The following is a 23,795-nucleotide window of genomic DNA, read 5'->3' as shown; positions in this document are numbered from 1 at the left end:
AAGATACTTTACCCATAGCATTTTCTCTCCACGACAATGTTAAATCACAGATTTGCCTGTGTATACCACTAAGGCTTTATACACAACGACACCACTGGCTGACTCCTTACATCCAAACTGGCACAAATCCCAAGTCTAGACAAGACCAAAAGCCTGGCCAAATAGGTTATTAAGGGAAATCACTAGCCATGGAGACAGAGGAAAAGCTATGTAATTAATCTGAAAATAGCTAAGCATTGGGTTGTAGCAAATGATCAATTTTCAAGAGATCAGCAGAACTGTGTTGACTGGAGATTTGACAAAAGAAAACGATCAACGGGTGTTGATGAAATTTAGCAATCATTTTTTACCTGCCTACCCTCGGAGGATCTGGAAGGGATACAAAGTATCCAAAACCCAATCAACAAGACAATTTTGAAACACACTCCTTTTAAAATAATATACTTAGCAAAATGCAACATTAAAATCCCTTCCACGTGCATACCCTACATTATCCATTTGGGCTGTTTTCACATCAGTTTGTGCTCAACAGCACAGAAAATCCCTCTCAGTCTTTCTCTGTGCTACTATTAATGCAGGACATGATGCAGAAATGAAATCTAACGCCCATTTTTGGGGCAAGGTAGATCTTACATTCACATTAAAGATCATTTTAAGCAGAAATCGGTGTCATCTTCATAGGTAAAAATATACTTCAGCCTAGCTGCCAAAATGCCAAGCCGAATAAGAAGCTATTCTAACTTCCAATATAAACGTTATCCTTTGTAGGCTGAAGGAGCACCCACAACCGAAGAGCACCTACCCCAAACTCCTCTTTAGCATACTTTTTGGTATGGAGGTTGGTGCACAGATGGGCAATCAAGAGGGTGCATATGATATAGCAGATCAGAATAAAAGCATAAGAGCTACTGCAGCACTTCATGCTGCCTGGGCCCTGCAGACATTGGTGGACTACAACTTCCATTGTCCCTGGCCATGCTGACTGAGGCTGATGGGAGTTGGAGTCCAGTAACATGTGGAGGTCTACAGCTGGCATCCCCAAACTGCGGCCCTCCAGATGTTTTGGCCTACAACTCCCATGATCCCTAGCTAACAGGGCCAGTGGTCGGGGAAGATGGGAATTGTAGTCCAAAACATCTGGAGGGCCGAAGTTTTGGGGTGCCTGGTCTACAGGTTCCCCATCCTTGTTTTAAGCAAATGCAGTTTTGAAACTATCAAAGCAAAATAACTGCAGTAGGTGGGTTACCTTTTAACTATTTTGTACCACTGCAGATACCACAACCTTAAAGTAAACGAATAGACACAGCTAGGATACAAACTGAGCTGTGGTGACTCAGAACCCCTAATAAGCAGATAAAGAGATCCCACGCTGCTGTATTTTAAATACAAATATACATTTTAATTCAAATATAAATTTGAAAACCCAAAGGCAAGCAATAATTGTCAGGATGTTTGAAGTGGTACGGAACAAGCCATCGCTGCTTCTGATGCAACTGATTCCAGCTCAATTTCAAATGCCAAAACAAGCAGGCGCCATGTATAAAATGTGTTTTAAAATCAATCCTAACTGTGTTTCCTGAAAGTTTCTAAAGCATTAATTTTAAGTAGGAGTAAGGCACATACACAACATGCTTATAGGTTGCGTTTAAAATTCCTCTTGTAATAGCCAGGCATGAATTTTCCTGGCAGATGCAATGGAAAATAACTAGCTGAAGATACTATCAATAAGAACCGAAGGAAAGAGATGCAAAATATCAAACTTCAGTTTCTTTACTGAGCAGTTGTGGCTTTAAAAAACAAAACAAAACATTCTGTTGTGTATTGTTTTTGACATACACCAAGTAGACAATTTACAGAAAAAGAGGAACAGCCATCGCAATACCAGGAAGCTATTAATTTTCATTATTTTCATAATTTCACAGGTGTCAAGCCTTAATCTGCTATGCCCAGGCATATTACATTGCACAGTTCTTTGCTGACTTGCCACCAGCTAATTATTGATGGTTCACTTCATTCTAATAAAATCTCTATCTCATCTGCCTATCAAATGGAAGTGAAGGGTTGGAGAGGAGCTGCCAGAAGGGCTACTTGAGTTCCTTTCAAAAATAATAAAGAAGAGGAAACCTTGTTGTTGTCCCTCACCCTTCCAACACAGTTCGTGCCGTCAGTACATTTCTTTTCCCTTTGTTCCTCTGTTTACTAATGTGCTGGCTGTTCCCTGAAGGAATTACAAATTCTACATAAATGCCACACTGATTATAAAGGCTATAGCTATGGTGGGGAGGGGATTTCATTTATTTTACTTAAAACATGTATGTGCTGCCTTTCACCAGTTATTTCAAGGCTGTTTATCAAAATTAAAACAACAATGAATACGTAGGACTGGAGCCATAGAAGTGTCAGTGGAAGAGGGTTGGCAGAAGGTGACTTAAGTTCCACCAGTGAAAAAAGATCAGTAGACGTCTTACTAGACGTCATGCTAGAAGCACAAAGCCAGGGTGTGTGTGGTTGTAGGCATGGAAGAAAAGCCCCAGTGTGGACCACAGTGTAATTTCAGAAATGTAGAAGATGTCATTAAAGGTAAAACAGATACTTCTATTTCAGTGCTCGTGAAATTATACATATGGGATGGGATCACTGTGTTGCGCAGGGTGGAGAGGTATATTACAAGTTTGCACTGGACCCAAAAAATGGTGCTTGGGCCCTGATTCTATGATGTGTCTTTGGAAGACTTGGGGCGCATCTACACTCGTGGTTTATAACGTTAAAATTGTGTTATTAAAACGTGACACCAGAGGGTGCTACAGAGCAGCGACCCACCAGCGAAGGGAAACTCCCGTTATAAATGTTATAGAATGTTAATTTTTAATACCGTTTAGAAGATCAATGTAGATCCAGCCATAGACAGTCACTGGAATAAATCCTAACCTAAGGCTACTCCTGCTTCAAGTAATTGAGTTTCACAAAATGTCTGAGTGTGTGTGATAGTCAGACAGAAACACATGTGTTTATCTCAATTTTCTTCCTCCTTGGATGCTTTGCTCCTGTGTCCCTGCTTTTGCATTTGGAGTTTGACAAAGTTGTGGGAGGGTCACACTGCAGCAGAACCTCTCTTCATACCTGTATTAGGCTTCATTCTGAGCTAAAGCTCCAATGTATCTAAGAGAAGTAGAGCTTGTTTCATTGGGAATTCTGCCTCCTACTATTATGGTTGAGAAAGCTAAATGGGCAACACAGGAAGAATAAGAAGAGACATGAGGCTGTAAGATACGCGCATGATTGGCCCACAGAGGCCTTTCCTAGGGCAGTGGAACACCACCATCAAAGTGCTGAGTTCTTGGCTGCTTCTGTATTTCCAGCCTCATGCTGCTTCTGCTGCAGAGGCAATCTGCAACAGTGAATTTATTGACAATTTAGCCATAGGCCATTTCACAGTGAGAAGAAAAGGAAAGCAATTCATGAGAGGAAGTGAATATGAGAGGGATTTCTTTTCCCCAAGTAGTCCCCGGCAGGATCTCGGCACACAAAGCAATTGAAGATGTGGTGGATACTTTCCTTCATAATAGCATCCCATTATATTAGAAATAAACTTCCAGGGTATCAAACAACTGTTCCTCGAAAATGCAGGTGAAAGCTTGATTTGTATCAACATTTGCCCCAGAGGCATTTGCCCCAAAGAGACAAAAAGTTACAAAACAACAAGCTTTTAAAGTTAGGGATTGTTTGTCATTGCCAAAGGAAGTTTTTTAAAAAGTTTACTGACATTCCAATCAGCTGTGATAGGTTGTATGACTATGATGCTGTCATAACAGTGCTGCAGTGCCAATACAATACGATGTCTTTCAATGTTGCACTGGCTGGGGGGGCGCTTTTGATGCATCCCATCTTATGCTGTGTGCACATGACTGTTTTCTCTGGCTCTAGCACGCTCTCACACCTGATGTTTGAAGCTGTGCACACGTGTTATAAGACACAGTCCATCCCATGGCTCATTGAGAAATACAGTACTCCTGTTTGATGGACTTTCGCTGAAATCAGCTGCCATCCAATTAGAAGACAGAAGCTGGGGTTAAGCTGAGATGTGAACACTGGCAACAGTTGTTGCACATGCACAGATGACAACTTCAGTGGAGTTCCAGCATGAGAAATAAATCAGGTAATGCACATCAAGCAATGGCATCCCTCAGGTGCTGATAGGTGGCAGACCTGTAAGCTGTGGATATCTTGGTTGATGGCAACTGAAACAGTGAAAATGCACAAATGTTTGATGTGGTACCAAAAAAAAGTGGCCTAAGCTCTGTCCCGTGCTTCGTTGTTTGGCACCGTGAACTTTAACAACAGCTGCAAAAGTCGCTGTCACAGTAAATAAACCGTTGCCACCATTTTTCCTCTCAACCTGGGAAGAAGAGTGGTCTGTCAAACTGCAGATGACTTGATAAAGAACCAAAAGTTTCTTAATGTGATATGTGAGTAATAAAAGTCTCATTGTGTGCTTCTATCTGCCACAGCAATGAGTGTGGTAAATCAGAAAGTGTGGTAGATTTTGACTATATGTCTTATGAGTACACACACACACACACACACACACACACACACAGAGAGAGAGAGAGAGAGAGAGAGAGAGAGAGAGAGAGATGCTAATTGTGCTGCTGGCAGAAATTCCTTGCTTTAGAGACAACATCATTCACACTTAACCTTTCCCAATTGCTTTTCAAAAGCCCTTCCCTTTATAGTTCAATGACTTTTCAGGTGTCTTTGGTTCTGAAGCCATTGATGCTCTTTCCTAATAGCTGAGCTCTCTCTGTACAAAGGTGGGACTCAAATCTCTGAAAAACTTCAGTTTCCCCTTTTATCCTAATATCAAGGAGTTGGACTCTCGGATTTAATAAATGCACAGCACTCACAGAATGAGCCCCCCCTGTTCCTGCTAACAGAAGAGGGAGGCAACTTTAGTTAATCACTACTTCCCCTGCTGCAGTCCTCCCAGATCTGCTCCAGGGGGTTGAGGGACCCTCCACAGAAGGTGGCATTGGGAGATACAGAGGGAAAGCGAATCAGCTAAATCTCTTCCCTCTGCTTCAATTCCCAAGAAGTGTAACATTGGGCACTTCCAAATGACCTGTTTATTGAGCATCATCCTGTTTTGTTTGCGGGAAGATTAGATGATGTTGGTTATCTATTAAATGCAGTTACTTTCCTTGTCACCAAAAAAGTCTGACCTTTGGGATAAATGGGGGGTTTTTGCACCAGATCTCCCAATCAACTATAATTGTACAATGTGAATTTCCTGGTGTGTTGTTGAACCAAGAGTCTGCAAGGTCTCACAATAGGCAGACCAAACTGCGGGAGACAATGGAAGACAAGAGTGCCTGGCGTGCTCTGGTACAAGAGTCGGACACAACTAAACGACTAAACAACAACAAGTAACCTATGTTAGTTCTGAAACCTTTTCCAATGGCTTGAGATAAAGGAATTTCTTGTGATCATGTCATTTTGGGATAGTATCCCAGCTTTGTCAGGCGATGCAAAAAGATGTTTACCAAGGAATCTTGCTTGTATTTACTTATTACATTTTGTGTGCTGCCTTTCATCCAAAGATCCCAGGGTGGTTCACAGCATAAAAATACAAAATTTTGTATGCAGTGTTCCAGCTTTACAAGTATTTTCTGAAAACGCACACTCACCAATATGGCAACATTGTCCCTAACTCTCCCACTGGCCTGCTTGTGCTAACTGCTACGATTATGCTATTCAAAATGACAACACAATGATTGGGACTTTGGGCATCTCTGACAGCAAGGTCAGTTTTTGATGTGAAGGCAGAGACATACCACCTTTCGAGTGGTAGGAGAGATAGTCTGGAGCATAGTGAGAAAGCCGGAGATGTTTCTGTGATGCATGGAGAGTATTTCTAGAAGTTCTAAGAGGAAGAGAGAGAATTCATTACAGGGGTGTCGCTTTTCTGCAGCGTCCCATGGGCAGGCTAGGCATAATGTATAGGCTGGTGCTGAGGAATGGATTCTAAAGTTTCTGACAGATATTTGAGCTTTCAATGCAGCATGGAATTACTACACAATATTAGGCAATGCTCTACTAATCTTTAAATATGAATCTAGGCATTCTGCCAAAACTAAATCCCAAAACTCAGCACTACACATACTTTGATATACTGGAGGCACACAGTCACATAATGCTCCATAATATTGCTTCAGTTATGTTTATGATTACAAATCTAACAGAATTACAAATCAGGTAGCATTTGCCTGATATTTGAGCAGTGATGCAAATCAAGTATAACCCCTGAATTCACTTTCAAAATTATGTTAGGCTTGTAGAGCTATTTACATGTGATCTAGCCTCCTTCGGTGCCATCCAGTGGAATTAATGTGAATATCACAGCTATACAAGGGGAAGTTATAAATTATGCAGCATACAAAGCATCTTTTTATTTTCAGGATGCCAAAGTAAATAAAGGTTGTCAGGGTGACAGCTAAAACAACACTCAAAACCAGTATATATATATTTTTATAGCAATGCATTTAAATTAATGCTTTCCTGGGGCACCAACCAAATTACACACACACACACACATGCATACAGAGATCTAAGAAATATGTAGCTCTCACTTCTGCAGGGTGATGACAAAAAAATCAATGCCATTAATTTGTGTAAAAGAGCTATTACCAATTAACGGTAATGTATTTCCTTCAAAAATCTGGCTAAATAATCCCTAAAATGATCCATGACAATAAGGGAATGTTTTCACATTACCTTAGCAGAGCAATGGTTGCTCCCCATAGTAACTTATGCTATGGGGAGATCATGTGAAAGCAGTGCGACTTAGTTACTCCCATCAGATAATTCTGCACTTTTCTGGGCACTGATAGCACTCATGTGGGGAGGGAGTTACAGTACTTCAGAGGTGTCATTAGACCGTTGTATTGTGGGACTAACATTACACCCATACTTTCTCCAGCACAGTATGAGTATGCTGGTCCAGCATTTACATATTATAATAATACAGTCAGTGGGACTTAGTTGTATGTGATTAAAGTTCAGTTCATTTAAATGGGTATGGGAACCAAGCAGCCAGTGCAGTCAGGCCAGGATTGCTGTACAGTAATATGCTCAAACCATATTGCACCAGTGAGCAAACTGGCCGCTGAAGTCTGCACCAGCTGAAATTTCCAAATTGTTTTCAGTGGCATACCCACTCATAATGAATTGCAGTAATCTGACATAGAGGTTACCAGAGCACAGGTGACAAGAGTTAGGTTATCCCCGTTCAGATAGGGGCACAGCTGGGTCACCAGCTGAAGCTGATGGAAGGCACTCTGCACCACTGGGACCACCTCAAGTGACAGATAAGGTAAAGGATCCCTGGACGGTTAAATCCAGTCAAATGCAACTATGGGGTGCGGAACTCATCTCACTTTTCAGGCCGAGGGAGCCAGTGTTTGTCCACAGACAGCTTTCTAGGTCATGTGGCCAGCATGACTAAAGCGCTACTAGTGTAACAGGACACCATAACAAGTGCCAGAGCACATGGAAATGCTGTTTACTTTCCCACCGCATTTATCTACTTGCACTGGTATTCTTTTGAACTCCTAGGTTGGCAGAAGCAGGGACAGAGCAACAGGAGCTCACTCCGTCGCGCAAATTCGAACCGCTGACCTTCCGATCAACAAACCCAAGAGGCTCAGTGGTTTAGACCACAGCGCCACAAGTGACAGCAAAGGATTCAGGAGACCCCCAAGCTATGTAGCAGTTCCTTCAGAAGGAATGTAACCCCATCAAGAGCAGGCAACCTCCAATCTATCTGGTCTAGGTTACCAAGGCCAGACAACGGTACAGTGCACCCACCACACCTGCAGATGTAAAGAAGTAGAGCTGTGCATCATCATTTTGTTCTAAAACTACGGATGACACCACTCAATGGTTTCATGTTAAACAGCATGGGGGATAAAATTATATGTATTTTATGTTGCCAGCAGTCCTGAGATCTACTGATGGAGGGCAATGTGCAAATTTTAAAAGTAAAATAATAATTATCTGAGTAATTCTTACAACTGCTCAAAGGTAAACCTTTATCCTAATGTTACAAATAGGAGGAACGTCCTGCAAATCCATGATTTACAGCTTATGCTGTTTCGCTGTGTGCTGCTAGCCCCAACTCCAGCCTATCGAAGAAACCCGTGTTCCCAGGAGCCTCTCAAGTAACGTTAGGATTGGCCACATCTTCTTAGCGCAGGACCATATTCTGCTTGCAGGGACGCGGGTGGCGCTGTGAGTTAAACCACAGAGCCTAGGGCTTGCCGATCAGAATGTCGGCGGTTAGACGCCCAGCTCCCGTTGCTCGGTCCAAGCTCCTGCCAACCTAGCAGTTCGAAAGCACGTCAAAGTGCACTCAGGATTCAGTCTAAATGCGACGAGTGCCGCCGCCGCACACCCGCTGGCTCCGTTGCTGCTGGGCTCCCGTGTTCTATTCGCTCGAGACAGCAACGAGAACGAACAGCCTCCTCATTTGTGAGAAAATGATCCAATGATATCTCGTGCCGGAATTCCGGGGGGCGAGACGGGCAACGACAAACCAATCGCCGAGTAGGCAGGGGCGGGGTAGGCAGGCATGAAAGTATAGAGGCACGGCTCTCAGTTGAATGCGACACCTACGTGACACTCAACGCCTTTCTCTATCTCTGCGTGTGTGAGGAGTGCGTTGATGCAAAAAGAGAGAGAAAAGAAACGCACCGTAGAAACTTGGTAACGTGGGGCAGCCGTGTTTGTCACTTTAAGGCAGTGATGGCCAAACTTGGCCCTCCAGCTGTTTTGGGACTACAACTTCAATCATCCCTAGCTAACAGGACCAGTGGTCAGGGATGATGGGAATTGTAGTCCCAAAACATCGGGAGGGCCGAGTTTGGCCATCACTGCTTTAAGGGGATAAAGGAGCCCTTCCCAGTTTGTATTATGCTCCTGCCTTGCACGCAAGAGGTAGCCGTATGAAAGCCGGAAGTGGTGACAACACCCTTGCCTTCCCCACCTTCTTGGATCAGCAAAGGGCTATGGGAAAGAAACGCGGCTTTTTATCAACATCCTCAGGGGCCGGCTGTCGGCGCCGGAAATGAAGTCATAATGGCTAGCCGGAACTCGAACTTGTGGGCATGGCCTCTTCTTATACGATCATCTCCGGTGAGGGGATTTTGAGTATCCGCCACAGGCGCCGCAAGCCAGTTCGGGCGGAAGCTGGGCCGTTGCCCAGCGCTACTTCCCGGGCCTGCCGTGAACTGTTCCCTGTCGCGGAGAGCGAGCAGCGGCAGGAGGCGACTTCCCGCCGAGCACCTCGCCCCTGTGGCCCATGGCCGGCGGGGAGGCCGCCCCAGCGGCGGGGCCCGACTCCGAGCCCTGCCGAGGGGGTGAGAAAGTCGGGGGAGCCGGCGACGCCGGGACGGGCTGGGTGGAGAAGTTGCGCGCGGAGTGCGAGCCCGAGGGGCACTGGCAATACCGCCGGGAGTTCTTGATTCGCAACGCGGAAGGGTTGCCCTTGTCACCGGGCGGGGAAGACGGCGGTGGGGAGGACGGCGAGGGAGACAGCGTAGAATTACGGCGACTGACCTCGCTGTCTATGGTGTGGGCCAACCATGTCTTCCTGGGATGCAGGTGAGTCGCTGGCGGGAGAAGTGAAACCTAAAAGCGTTTCGTTTGCGTGTAATTCGCACGTTCCTTTAAGGGTAATTAGTTTCACAAGGAGGAGGAGGAGTTCCTTAAGATGTCATAAATCTAAGAAGGAAAAAAAGGCATTCTCCGAATGTTGCTATAAAACTTTGTTGTTGTTTTTACAAGCCAATGCACATATTTTTGCAGCCAGCCTATGTGCTAAAATAACATTAATCCTCCATTTTTGAGCAAAAACTGCAAGATCATTGTCTGCCTAATTGTATTAACTGTATTATCATATTCATATCGCATGTTTCTTCTGTCATGAAGCTCAGGCTGACATACATGGAATTCCCAGGTGATCTCCATTGAGGCAGTGACCAGGACCAAACTTGTTTACCTTTAGCAAGGTAGTTGCCTGGTGTACCTGTAAATTGCTGTAGTCCCACAAAACCCTCATTATATTGATCATGTCCTGATTTGACCATATAGGCCAATTGTGCTAAAGCCTGTACTTGCTTTAATTTTGCAACCTGTTGTTGTTCAGAACTGTGGTGCTTATGAGGCTTTGTAACAGCCAGATAAACCAAACAAACTTACCTTCTATTTTGGCTGCCCCTCCCCTTTGTTAATCTAGATCAGGCATCCCCAAACTCGGCCCTCCAGATGTTTTGGGACTACAACTCCCCATCATCCCTAGCTAACAGGACCAGTGGTCAGGGATGATGGGAACTGTAGTCCCAAAAAAGCTGGAGGGCCAAGTTTGAGGGTGCCTGATCTAGATTCTGAGATGAGAGGCAAGCTTGTTACTCTGAATACACATTCTGTGACTAAACAGTGCTAAGACTCTAATAACCTTAGCATTGAGTTCTTCTTGTCTAGGTCTCATTGTTCTGTCTTTCCAAACGTCACCCTGAATGGCAGATACTGTAAATTGCTCTTAGCTTCTTGAAACATTTTTAGGCAGAACATAAGAGGTCTCTAGTTTTACACAATCAACTGGATCCAGGTGGAGTTAATCACATTTAGTCACTGAAATCAATAAGATTAAAGTTGAATGATTATCTTTTCACATTGGGCTTAATGAGGCCTAATTAGACGTACTTTTGTATGGATCTGATCCATCCTTATATCAGTGCACTGAAAAATGGTATTACTATTCCACAACGCAGATATCTGGGGTTTGGAGAGTGCCTCAAACTCTGAGGCATCAAAAGTTTGTTTAAAGTATTTTAATTGCTTTTTAGAGCCAAGCGGTCATGCAGCCAGGTGTCTGGAAACATTCTGACTGCCCCCTTTTCTTCTTCTCATGAGTTCTTATTTGACTATTGCTCGGGGTGTGTGGAGGTGGAATTGGCAATATATACAATCCAGATAACATGTATGTGTTGGTAGCTGTCTTGAGAATCAGTGAATAGGAACTAAATTTTTCTCAAAATGTTAATTGCAGCTGCCTTTTCCCTTCAGGTATCCTCTGCAAGTGATGGAAAAGGTGATGGACATGGCTGCAGGCATCACAGTGACCAATGCTCCAACCCACACTCTGAGAGATGAACTGGTTGCCAAGGTGAAACGAGGCATATCCAGTAGCAATGGTTAGCAGATAATAGCTGTGCAAATACACATAGGAGCATAATAAATGAATACATGTTATCCTCTCAAAAATGTCAGCCAACATTCTTTAAATTGTCAGTTATGTTGATAATATTATTAATATTTCATCTAACTCATTTTGCTTTGGTAAATCTTATAATCAAATAAGTGTATGGTGAATTTGATTTAATTCATGTCGAAATGTTAACTTTCATGAGACTGTTATGCTTCATACTATTCAATTTGCTTTCCTAGTAGTTTTATGGCAATTGTGAGCAAGGAACTTTATTTTGAGCTAAACTACATACAATAGGGTATGATGCTTTAAATGTACCTCTTTAAAGCAGACAGTTCTTAATTATATGCCTATAAAATTCCTGCAGAGGCCATTAATTGTAAGACTTTAAGATAACTCACTTTCCTTGACTCTGTCTCTAAAGTGTGTGTTGGATTGTGATAAGGACAGTTACACTTACTCTGAATTACAGACATAATTTGTTTGTACTTTTTTTTTAGAAGGGCCAGAAGGCCCCTGCAAGAAGCGTGCTGTTGGCACAGAAAAAGCTTCTGAAATTACTGGCAGTGATGCAGAATCTACAAAGCCAGAAGAGCCCATGGAAACAGATACTAATCCTGTGAAGAACACAGGAAAAGAGGCAGCAAAAAATGCAGAAAAGTCACTTTCTTCGACTGCAGCCCCAAAGGTAGCACCTGCAGCATCTTCAGCTGTAGCCGAAAAGGAAGCACCTGCAGCAGCATCAACAGTGGTTGAGAAGGCAACGCCTACGGCTCCAGTCTCTGCAGCTCAGAAGGTAGCACCTGTAGCCTCTTCGACTACACCTCAGATAGTAGCACCCACAGCATCCTCAACTGCAGTCCAGAAGGTAGCATCTGCAGCTCCAGTCTCCGCAGCCCAGAAGGTAGCACCCGCTGCATCTTCAACTGTAACAAGAGTAGAAGCCAGAGTTGCTAATTATGAATCTACAGCAACTACCAGGCACAAATCAGCTGTGGCTTCTTCTTTGCCTGGCCCTGAATCAAAGTTGAATTACTGTTTAAATAAACCTTCAGAATCCAAATCTGAAAACACATTAGCATCTGAAAAGAAAGCCATACTGGAAGATACAGCAGCGTTAGCTTCAAAAAGCAGCTCACACACAAGTGTGGTTCCTGCCAAAGTGCCATGCAAATTATTAACAAGTGAAGACGCAAAAGAGAGGCAACCATTTTTCAATAGACTATACAAAGCTGTTGCTTGGAAGTTGGTTGCTGTTGGAGGGTTCAGTCCCAATGTCAATCATGTAGAACTCTTAAACTCATCCATTCAGTCTGTAAAGGCAACATTAGATGTTGAATTTGTCCCACTGAAAGAGCTGGCGGATTTACCTCAGAATAAAAGCTCTCAGGAAAATGTGGTGTGTGAACTGAGATGTAAATCGGTGTATTTGGGTACTGGCTGTGGAAAAAGTAAGGAAAATGCCAAAGCAGTTGCTTCAAGGGAGGCACTGAAACTATTTCTCAAGAAAAAGGTAATTGTGAAATTATGTAAAAGGAAGTACAAAGGAAGGGAGATTGAAGATTTGGTGCTTCTTGATGAAGAATCAAAACCATTAAATTTACCTCCAGCTTTAAGAAATCCTCAAGAAATATTATAAAACAGTGAAACAGTCACTGTTTATACTAGCAAATAATGTTCTATCACAAATAACTTGATTACTTTTTGTACACTGTATTAGACTCCCATATATTTTGTATTTTTCAGTTTTGAGAATTTTTTGTTCTTTTCACTCAGTAGCAAATGTAAATAATTTGTTATAGATGTAAAGCGTGCTGAGGTATGCCTTAACATATATAGCACATTAGTGTGCTGTTTTTATTTGCTAAATAGTATACCAGGTCTTCTATTTTTACGGAACAATTAAGGTACAGTTTGCTGTTCAGTCTAATTTTCTAAATCCTACTATTTAGTATCAGTAATGCTCACTTCAGAACTCATCCTTTTTAGCTGTGAACAGATTTGTAGACAAGAACCATTGTATCTGGATTGTAGAAGGTTGTCTAAAAGTTTCAATCAAACCTTTAATCACCTGCTTCATGTGTTGCTCAGAATGTTCATATGCCTGTTTTAAGAAAAGTCAAATTTGATTTGACTCAAGATAGTTGATTTGAGTATTTTAATGAAGTGGTAATATTTTAAATTTTAATTAAATTATATGCTGGTCCTATTTAATATCATACTTGCAAATTAACAGTCAATAATCACCAAATTACTTCTATCACTAAACATTTCTCTAAGCAGCTTTGACTTATATTTTGTGAGAAATACCATCTTTGCTTTTTTTCTAATAAATGCAGCTTTCTATATTAAGCAATTATTTATGTCTGTGTAATTTGGGATTTTAAAAAAGATTTTATGAAATATTCTGCTTCCATTTCATTTAACTAATGATATATGCTTATAACAGATATTTACTCAGTCTTAAACACACTAGTATTAATTTGCAAGTTCAACCACTCAAATTAAATGCTAATTTTATTAAAACCTGCACTGCATTATGACTTGGGCTTGTCAGCAAGTATTAGCTAAAAGGTGTTGCATTCACATAGTTCTGCACTGCTGTGATGTCTGCACATAGGTCTACATGTACAGGCATTGTTCTGTTACCTCCATGTTAGTAAATGTTCTCTGAACAGTCAAATGTTCTCTCAGCACTGATGGAGCATTTCCCATCATCTGTTAATTTTCTTCACACAGCACTGCTTTGAATGTTGCTGTGCCATTTAATAAATATCCCAAGGCAACAGCTACCTATGCTAATTCCAGGATCTGGACCAAAGCTGTAAGATGGGAAGCAAGACAGCATTTATTGCAGCCGAATGAAATACTAGTAGTAAATTACAACAGAGCCCTTCCTGAAGTTGCTTAAATAATTCTGCTCACCTCAGCAACAGAACACGCAATGGCTTGGTCTTAAGGAAACTTACGGAAGGAACATTTCTGTTCCTGCGGCCACCTCTCTCACCCTGTGCTAAGTCTCTGGAGAGTTGGAGAGCCCATCCTGAAGTGTGAGATGGGATACCAAGGAGTGATAGGGGGAGGAAGAGAGGAAACACTCCTTTCACAAACTTCCTTACGTTGACTTAGGATCCAACTCATTATTGAAATTTTTACAAATTGATTTCAAACGCATTTTAATAGAATGTTGTGTAGTAGGGGTTGCTGACTTCTTAGGGCCCATAAGCACATTTGCAAACCTGAGAAATGAATGTGGGTTCTGTTGAAGGGAAGGCCTTGTTGGGCACATCTGCACCTGCAAGTGCCATGTTGGTGACGCCTGTTCCTGAGCAATAGTGGGTAAAAATGAATATGTGGCAGCTGATTGTTTGTTAAAGAAAGGTAGACTCCTTTGTAAGAAAAAAAACCTCATTCAAATAAAGATATTTTCAGTTGTTTGGCTCCTGTTCAAACTTAATGAGTTAAACTTCTTTCAAAAGACTATTGGGAAAACAATTTTGATTTCAGTTTTTATTTGTGCAACATGGTAGATTGTACAATACACAAACACCACTCATGAGAAGAGAAGATTGGCAGAAAAAGTAGCATAAAATGTGTATTTCTTTGTGCTTCTTTAATTTGGCCTTGTATAATAATATGTGCTTGTTAAACAAAAAGCACATCTTCAGCCAGCATTTTGCTACAGAGGTGAATAACCTTTTTCAGGTCACATTCGCTTGTGGCTACCATTCCTAACCAAGGTCATAAGTGCCTGCTGGATTAGGCCACTGAACCCTCCAATCCAGCAGTCTGTCCCTACAGCAGCCAACCAGAAGCCTGTGGGAACCCTGCAAGCAGGACGCGAGTGTAACAACACACTGCTCATCTGCAATCCCCAGCAGCTATTATTATTATTATTAATTTATACCCCACCCATCTGGCTGGGTTTCCCCCACCACTCTGGGCAGCTTCCAACAAATAGCAAAATACATTAAAATATCACAGATTAAAAACTTCCCTAAACAGGGCTGCCTGTATTCAGAGGCATACTGCTTCTTGTGAGTGGAAGTAAAACTGCTTGTGGCTAGTAGCCATTGACAGCCTTATATTGCCAGCAGCAGGCAGAGTCACCCCACACACTTCCTTACACACCCTTCTAGCCTCTCGCTTGCATATGATCTAGCACAGGCAAACTTTGGCCCTCCAGATGTTTTGGACTACAATTCCCATCTTCCCCAACAACTGCTCCGGTTAGCTAGGGATCATGGGAGTTGTAGGCCAAAACACATGGAGGGCCGCAGTTTGGGGATGCCTGATCTAGCAGTTTCCACTTTAAAAAAGTGGTCATTGTGAGAACTGCAGTATCAACTTCAGGTAAAGCTTTGGCTACTTGCATCATTCTGCCCATAGAGCTAGAAGTTTTAGACTAACACATTCCTTGACTTCCATTTTAATTCGGGGTCTCTATTTTACACCGGTACAGAAAAGTGTAATGCATCTGTATGGAAGTGAGTGGAGCACAACCATGTCTTCTGGTGGACTGAAGTAGCCAAGGTAGTTGGCAGTTTTAATTAAATTTATCATTGCTACAACCTGCTACAATTCTGGTGGTTGTACTGTGTTAAGAGCTACAGAATATTAGACTCATGAGGTCTACCCCCATGTCCAGGGACATTCCCATTTTCATATGTGCTGGACTAAACAAGCAGTGCAAGGGCATCACTAGCAGATGGTGTATGAAAGGATGTACAGGCAAACTACTTTTTCACCTTAAAGCTGGTGTTTGGTTCAGTGAGAAGTGTCAGACAGTACCAGAAGACGCACTGGCTCCAGTGTTTGCTACATGGGACATCTGGGCTCCAGTGTCTGCTTCTGCTACCACATTTCAAGTAGAAGGTTAGGAAATATCTTGCAATCACTCTTCACACTCAAACAATTTATGTTTAAGGGCAAGCACCTGGTCAACAGGTTGAGGAGAGGGATTCACCTGCCAGGACAAGACACACACACACACACACACACACACACACAACCCTAGCTGTGCTGCCTCTCAGCCTCCCCTGAGCTGTACCACTGGGTGAGTGCTAGCAAGAGAAGGCAGCGGCTCCTCTTGCTGCTCTTTGGTGCACTCTTGCCTGCACTCTCCCTTTGCACACAGCAAACCCAACACACTCCTCCCGTCCAATGCTGCTCAGTGGGTGGGCAACAAAAGTGACTGCTCCTTGCTGCTGCTCCACCAAAAGTTGCAAGGTAAGACTGCTGTTCTACTGCTGTTGCTTCAGATGCTTATCTAATACATTGGAACGGTGGTGAGTGGAATGTTCCATTTACAAACAAAGGAGGGGTCCTCAAGCTTTTCTAGCACTTAAACTTTCTGAGTTCCCCTCCCTTTCCAGTAGTTTTTTTTGGGGGGGGGAGGGTGACAATTATTTAATGAATTATTTATTTAATGGCACTCTGCACATGCTCAGAGATTCTCTTTTAATTCCCACAGCGATCAACTTCGTTGGACTGGTCATGTTGTGCGGATGCCTGATGATCGTCTTCCAAAGCAACTACTCTATTCCGAACTTAAAAATGGAACGCGTAATGCTGGCTGTCAACAAAAAAGGTTTAAAGACTGTCTAAAGGCAAATCTTAAAAAATGTAGTATAAACACTGACAACCGGGAAACACTGGCCTGCGAGCACTCCAGTTGGAGAACAGCCTTTACCAAAGGTGTCGTGGACTTTGAAGACGCTCGAACACAGGACGCAAGGGAGAAACGTGCTAAGAGGAAGGCACGCTTGGCAAATCCACACCATGATCAACTCCCGCCTGGAAACCAATGTCCCCACTGTGGAAGGACGTGTGGATCCAGAATTGGCCTCCACAGTGAGTCACTTACGGACTCAATATTAAAACCGTGGCTACGTGTGATCGCCAAAGAAAGAATTTTTTATATGCAAAAATAAGCAAAAACACCAGGATCTCGAACAGTAAGTATAACCTTGTGAGCCATGGATTCAAATAAATGTTTTCAATGGGAAAACAGCAGGACCAGCCCAATACATTTTGGCACCGGATTGGCCTACTCCGGCCCCTGCCAAGGGAAATGGGGCTAGGGAAGATGGGCATCAAAAACATCAGGAGTAGGGGGGCGGTATCTGACGCCCCGTGGCCGCACCTGCAGCGAGCTCATCTCAGTCTATACAGCCACAACCTAGAAGTTTTCAGCTGACGGGATTTTTTCCTCCGCTTCTTAAAGTCAGTAATGGGCGGGGCGATGAGTTATATTTGCATACTATCTGCATGCACGTTTAGCATACGCACCCAGAGCTTCTGTAGTAAAGAACTGCCGCCCACCACAATCGCCCACATAAAAAAACAGAGAGAAAAAGAGAGAGGAGAGGCAGAACCTCCGCAATACGATTTTATATAAAATAGAAAAAGATTTGCATTTCATGTTGCTCACCATGACCTGGGAAAAAGGCGCTTCTTGAAGCCTTTATATAGCCGCTGTCAGCGTGAGTTTTTTGTAGGGTGTTCTAAAGACCTGCTCTCTAGGCTACGCGCGGAGAACGCTTGTTTCTCTTGGGCCCCTGGGCCCGCCTAGGGGAAAGTCCCCGGACCCTGGGCAGAGAGTGCCGCGTGCTTTGCAGCGCGCAACAACCCGTCTCGCGAGCCCACGTTGATTCCGCCAAGAAGCCCTCAGGGCCGAGCGGGTGGGCGCGGGAGGGGCCTCTCGTCACCTCCATAGTCACGCAGGTAGTGCGCATCGCCGCACCAACAGAACGGGGCTCATTCTCAGAACGCCTTTTTTTTTTGACAAGTGCACCAGTAGACTAGGAAGGGTCATCTAGTCCAACGTATGGGGATTGAACCCGCGACCTTGGCGTTATCAGCACCACCAATAACAGCATCAGCCTTACTGAGTTCCGTAGGACTGACTGCCTGAGCCTCCCAGCAGTAATTTGTCTCAATTCCTGCTCGATTTGATTTTGATTATTTTTTTAGCGTGTTGTACTTGTTTGATGTGTTATTTCGTGCAGTTTCCTCGATAGTCGGTTCACTGGAGTTTACTACCGTATGTGTGCCTGGACTTGCAGCTGGAAACTTCCAAGTCCCACTCATTTCAGGTGCGGGGTAATTTCTAATTATTATAATATTATTATAATATTGTAGCTCACGTAGCAAGGCGAGCAGCACACTACGACCAGGTTACTTTTCTCTCTGCATAAATCTGTTTCGAGAGCATAAAACGGGAAGTGGAGTCCAGAGACCCTCGAAGCAAGGGCGATCAGACCATTGACGAAGTAGGTTTGGGAGCTGGAGGCGGGTGGCGCTGTGGGTTAAACCATAGAGCCTAGGGCTTGCAGTTCGAATCCCCGACGGGGTGAGCTCCCGTTGCTCGATCCCAGCGCCTGCCCACCTAGCAGTTCGAAAGCACGTCCAAGTGCAAGTAGATAAATAGGTACAGCGAGAAGGTAAACAACGTTTCAGTGCTGCTCTGGTTTGCCAGAAGCGGCTTTGTCATGCTGGCCACGTGACCTGGAAGCTGTACGCCAGCCCCCTCGGCCAATGACGCGAGATGATCGCCGCAACCCCAGAGTCGGTCAAGACTGGATCTAATGGTCAGGGGTCCTTTTACCTTACGTTTGGGAGCACACTGCAGTCCTGAAGCAGAATATTCCATTCCCCTTCCCCAAGCCCCACGTGGGCGCTCCAGTGTCACTTTCCCTTCTCTCCTCCCCCGCGCCAACTCCCTTTTGTTCCCTCAGCCCTTCTCTCCTCCCTTCCACGCGCCGCTGTCAACAGATTCCGACACAAGTGAAGGGGGAGGCAGGGGGGGAGCGTTCGGTTTCTCCGGCTTCATTTCCGTCCCTCTCGGCAGCGGATTGACTGGACGAAAAAAGTAGGCGGGTTCTGATAAAGAGTGTGTGTTGTGTGTGGAGAGACTGATCGTTCCGTTGACACCAGGCACTGGCAGGAAGGGAAGGAGGGGAAACAGTAATGCATGGAGCGGTGTCTCTTTAAGTTGAGACCCAACCCTTCGTTTTCCGCGTTTGCCTCCTGACGTTCCGTCCGTCCAGACCAATCGCGTCGGGCGTGAGGGGAAGGCGGGAGAATGCGAACCGGCCGCTCCTTATAAGGACAAGGCCTCGCGCATGCGTGCTCCGCGGTACAAAAAAAAAGCGAGGAGGAGGAGAGGGGGGGCGCGGAAGGGAAAAAGAGGCGGGGAGTTCCAAGTGAGGGAGGAGGTTTTCTTTCGCCTCGGCTGCCCGCGCCGATTAACAGAAGCGGCCGGAGGGGCTTCCTTTCCCTCCCCCCTCCCCATCGCTCGAGGGCCCCGGGTCCGCTGAGGGGGAAGCGGGGTCGCTGTCACGTCGCGTAATGATGTTGGGGTCGCCGGGGCAACAGCCTGGGGGGGCGGGGTCTGGGGCGGCGGCGGCGGCTGCCGGTTCTGCCGCCACTGCAGCCGGCGGGGCTGGCGGCGGAGTGTCCGGATTCCCGTGTGGCGGCGGCGGCGGCGGCGTGTCGGAGAGGATCCTGGCGCGCTACGTGCAGGACTACCTGGAGTGCGTCGAGTCGCTGCCGCTGGACATGCAGAGGCTGGCCTCGCTCCTGCGCGAGATGGACACGCGCTGCCGGGGTGAGTGGGGGGGGAAGAGCGGGGAGGAGGGGGCGATGGCGGGGGAGGCCACGGCGCTGCTCCCACCCCCTCCAGTCCAACCGTCCTTGCTTTGAAAGGAGGAGGGGCGTCCACGCCTCACTCGCCGCCTGCCAGGCGCCCGGAGGGGCAGGAAAATGGCCACGCTCCGCCAGCCCCCACCCGCCTTGGCCCTCGGGACGAACTTGGGGGTGGGTGGGCGCTGAGGAATGACCCTCGGCACTTGGGCCCCCGCGGGCTTGGACCACCCACCACCGCCCTCATTTCTGTCCGCGCACACCCTGTGACGCGAGCCGGGAGGGGACGGCGGACGACGGGGCATGCCCTCTGTCACCTTTTTTTTATAAAAAAAAGTCCAAGTTCACGAGGGACGGAGGTTCAGTAGCAGGACCCGTGTGATGCCCGAGACGCCTCCGTGGTGGTGGTGGTGTCTTCGGTGGGATGCATCGCCCGAGAAGTTCCGAGATGCGAACTTCGAAATTGTTCTCGGTTTTTCCTTGGTTGCACAGGGAGACGTCTCTGCAAAGTTGAGTTGTTGTTTCAAATGCAGTGCGGCGATCACCCACACCTGCACACAGTTGCACACCACCCGTTTTCTAGGTAGGGCTGACAGGGCTAGATCAGCTAGGTAGGCAAGTTTTGGGGCTGAGTTTAACTATCATTTGTATCAACAGACTACATTATACATGTGGTACATAAATTGCTTTTTTTCTTTTTAGTGTTTGTGGCAGATGGGTGAAGAGCATATACTCAAGGCCATTTACTATTATTTGTTCCACTTGCAACCAAGGGCTATTCCCCCATCTTTTTACATGGTTTTAGTCTGTTTTTATGACCAAAATACAAATTGAGCAGGTAGTAACTCCTCCAGGCAAGTGAAGCAAACAAGAAGACTTCTGCACTGCAAGGGGTTGGACTAGATGATACTCTTGGTCCCTTCCAACTCTACAATTCTATGATGTTGTGGTCTCTTGTGCATGATGTTAGAATGTGGATGGAGGTGTTTGGGGAATGGTGTCTTTTCCTCAATATAATTTTTTTTTCTCCAACTCCCCTGCAAAACGGAGCTGGGAAACCTGTTTTTGTTGTTGTTGTTTTTCTCCAACTCCCCTGCAAAACGGAGCTGGGAAACCTGTTGTTGTTGTTGTTGTTGTTGTTGTTGTTGTTGTTGTTGTTGTTGTTGTTGTTTTTAGCCGAGGGCCACATTCTTTTAGCCGAGGGCCAACCTTCCAGGGGGCACACAGTGGGTAGGGCTAGAGGTACAAGTAGGCAAAGCAGTGGGTATGACTCTTGCCTTTGTACAGCAGGCTACATTCTAGCCATACAGAATCTGTATGTTTTACACAAGCATTTCTCTATTCTCCATCCATACAAGCAATGAGGCATTGCCATAGTTCTAGAATGCATTCCCACTAGGCAAAAGCAGAGCAAGGCTGATGAACAGTGGCCTGGGGAGAGGTTTGGAGGGTCACATTTGGGGTCTAGACCTGAGATTCCCCACCTCTTGTAAATTGACAGAAATAGCATTTTCAGTACGGTACTTCACATGTGGAAAAATGCAGGGAGAGAAAAGAACTAGAAAAAACAAACTTGCTTTCCCCCCTCCCCTATGAACACCAGATTTAATTATGTCACTTTATAATGCTCACTTGCTAAATGACACATTAATCTCTAGATGCTTTTAAAAAACTTCCTTGTATTTTGGAAGCGGTCTTGGACAGATTTGTTTTTGCATCTTAATGTGTTACTATCCTTTGAAAGTATATGCTTTATTAAATAGCCTCTGATATGTACTATTCATATTTTTAGTACAAGATTAGCATTTGTCAACTTGAAAGGAGTGACTTGAAGGATTCTAGTTCATAATACACTTATTCTCACTTCTTTTTAACAGAAGCGTTAAAAGAAATTGATGAAGTCTATGAAAAATACAAGAGTGAAGATGATCCTGCTCAGAAAAAGCGTTTGCAGCAGCATCTTCAGAGAGCCCTGATCAACAGTCAAGAGCTTGGTGATGAGAAAATCCAAATAGTCACTCAGATGCTTGAGTTGGTAGAGAACAGAGCCCGGCAAATAGAGTCCCAGTCTCAGTGTTTCCAAGATCTGTCAGATACAGAGAAGCCCACCGAAAAGTCAAAAGTGGACCCTTGTCTACCAGAAAGATCTTCACGAAGGCCACGTCGACAGCGCACCAGCGAAAGCCGTGATATATGCCATATAGCAAATGGAATTGATGAATATGATGACCAGCCCCCTAAAGAAAAGAGATCCAAATCTGCTAAGAAAAAGAAACGCTCTAAAGCTAAACAAGAAAGGGAAGCTTCACCAGTAGATTTTGCAGTAGACCCTAATGAACCAACTTACTGTCTTTGTGACCAAGTGTCTTACGGGGAAATGATAGGGTGTGACAATGAACTATGTCCCATTGAATGGTTTCATTTTTCATGTGTTGGACTCACTTACAAACCGAAGGGGAAATGGTATTGTCCTAAGTGCAGAGGAGACAATGAGAAGACTATGGATAAATGTACAGACAAATCCAAAAAAGATAGAAGATCGAGGTAGTCGATGCTCTGAATATATTGAGAGCTGCGTAGTTTTTAAAAACTGTTTAATAGGCAGACCCGTATTTTAGAATAATGCATAAAACTATGCAATATTTTTTACAGTCTGTAGTACTAATGGAGTATTAATAGATGTTAGTACTTTTGTGCTTTTGAATATTCTGCACTAAAATAACCAAATTCTTCGAACAGGGTCACATGGGAGTAGCACAAAGGGGATTCAAGAGTTCTTGGTCCCTCACTCTTTTTAATTGCAGAATTATGGTGATGCCTGATGAGGATGGACTGGAGGGATAATCATGTTAAGACTGGTATTTTAACATCTGTTGCAGTTGTAACTTTAGTCCATTATAGCTCATTCTGCTGAGAACACTTTCGTTCTATGACGCTTTTAGACTTCAGAGTCTTAAAAGATCATATTTAATTGGGGTTAATCTAGTGTTACATTTTTAAGTCTTTCGGGGTGAAAAGCCAACATTCTTCCTTATTGCCTTCCTTGTGATTTCTGTATATGTCACTATGTTAATCTTGTGGTGATGAGGTTAGAAGCCTTTTTAGGGACGGTATATTAAACAATAAAATACGATGGCTAGAAGCGTTCTACTCAGCATTACAAAGACAGTCCTGAACTGAGGCTACTTGATTTTCCCATTCTGTTCCTTTCCATCTTTTAACTCATGTTGTGCCATCTTGCCACTGACTTCTTGGATGATGGCAGGAACATACAATCATGTTGAAAAGTTTACAGGTACAATGGATGCGTAAGTACTATAATATCTATAAGTCCTTGGACAAGTTATAAGAGTTTGCCTGGACTAGTATGTTAACTGGCTTTCGTGCTTTCTAGGCTCTTGGAGCTGAGGAAAGTTCAGTACAGTAGTAGTAAAAAGAACTGCCCTCTTATAGAAGAGGCATACAATAGATGTAGATGTAGACAAAAGGAACTCTGTTCCTCAAAAGCGTAGTGCTTTTTGTAAAACCTTATACATAAGGAACCAGGACTTATTTTTGGAGCAGACAATAATTGAAGGTGTTCCAAAACTAGATATTATTTCTTTAATTGAGTTCTACATGCCAAATTTGATGACAAACAGCTGTAACCTCTGTCTAGCTGTCTAACATACTACTATAGGTTTTTCTAAACGAGGTTTTTTTTTCCTCTGGCACTTGAGAGGGATCTGTTTGCATTTCACAGAGTTTATAATGTGCATGTGAAGCAATAGCAATGTGAATGAAATGGAATAAACAGCCCGATAATAAATTCACATATCTTCAAACTCTTGTTTCTGCAACAACAAACTGTGCCACATTTCTGTGGCAGTTAAAAGTTTTTGTGGTT

At 44.2% G+C, this 23,795-nt stretch overlaps 2 protein-coding genes and 1 non-coding gene across 4 annotated transcripts; all 3 read left to right on the top strand.

Moving 5' to 3' along the window:
• The first annotated feature begins 9,229 nt into the window (after nt 1-9,229).
• Nucleotides 9,230-14,697, top strand: CDKN2AIP (CDKN2A interacting protein). The gene is made up of 3 exons (XM_035113869.3): nt 9,230-9,657; nt 11,122-11,249; nt 11,764-14,697. The coding sequence occupies exons 1-3, from the start codon at nt 9,356-9,358 to the stop codon at nt 12,900-12,902; spliced, it is 1,569 nt and encodes a 522-aa protein (XP_034969760.3). The 5' UTR covers nt 9,230-9,355; the 3' UTR covers nt 12,903-14,697.
• Nucleotides 14,698-17,762: 3,065 nt separating this feature from the next.
• Nucleotides 17,763-18,038, top strand: LOC148687309 (RNase MRP). The gene has a single exon (XR_015947917.1).
• Nucleotides 18,039-19,402: 1,364 nt separating this feature from the next.
• Nucleotides 19,403-23,733, top strand: ING2 (inhibitor of growth family member 2). 2 transcript variants are annotated; one of them, XM_035113271.3, is made up of 2 exons: nt 19,403-19,874; nt 21,787-23,733. In XM_035113271.3, the coding sequence occupies exons 1-2, from the start codon at nt 19,616-19,618 to the stop codon at nt 22,455-22,457; spliced, it is 930 nt and encodes a 309-aa protein (XP_034969162.2). In that variant the 5' UTR covers nt 19,403-19,615; the 3' UTR covers nt 22,458-23,733. The 2 variants fall into 2 exon arrangements, with proteins under 2 accessions (XP_034969162.2, XP_088517192.1); XM_088661066.1 differs by lacking the exon at nt 19,403-19,874 and adding an exon at nt 19,895-20,418.
• Nucleotides 23,734-23,795: the final 62 nt, after the last annotated feature.

The sequence above is a fragment of the Zootoca vivipara genome, chromosome Z1 (genome assembly GCF_965207765.1).
Source record: "Zootoca vivipara chromosome Z1, rZooViv2.hap1.1, whole genome shotgun sequence".
In the NCBI taxonomy this organism is placed as follows: domain Eukaryota; kingdom Metazoa; phylum Chordata; class Lepidosauria; order Squamata; family Lacertidae; genus Zootoca; species Zootoca vivipara.
Note: the sequence above shows the minus strand (reverse complement) of the source record. Positions and strands in the feature narration are given on the sequence as shown.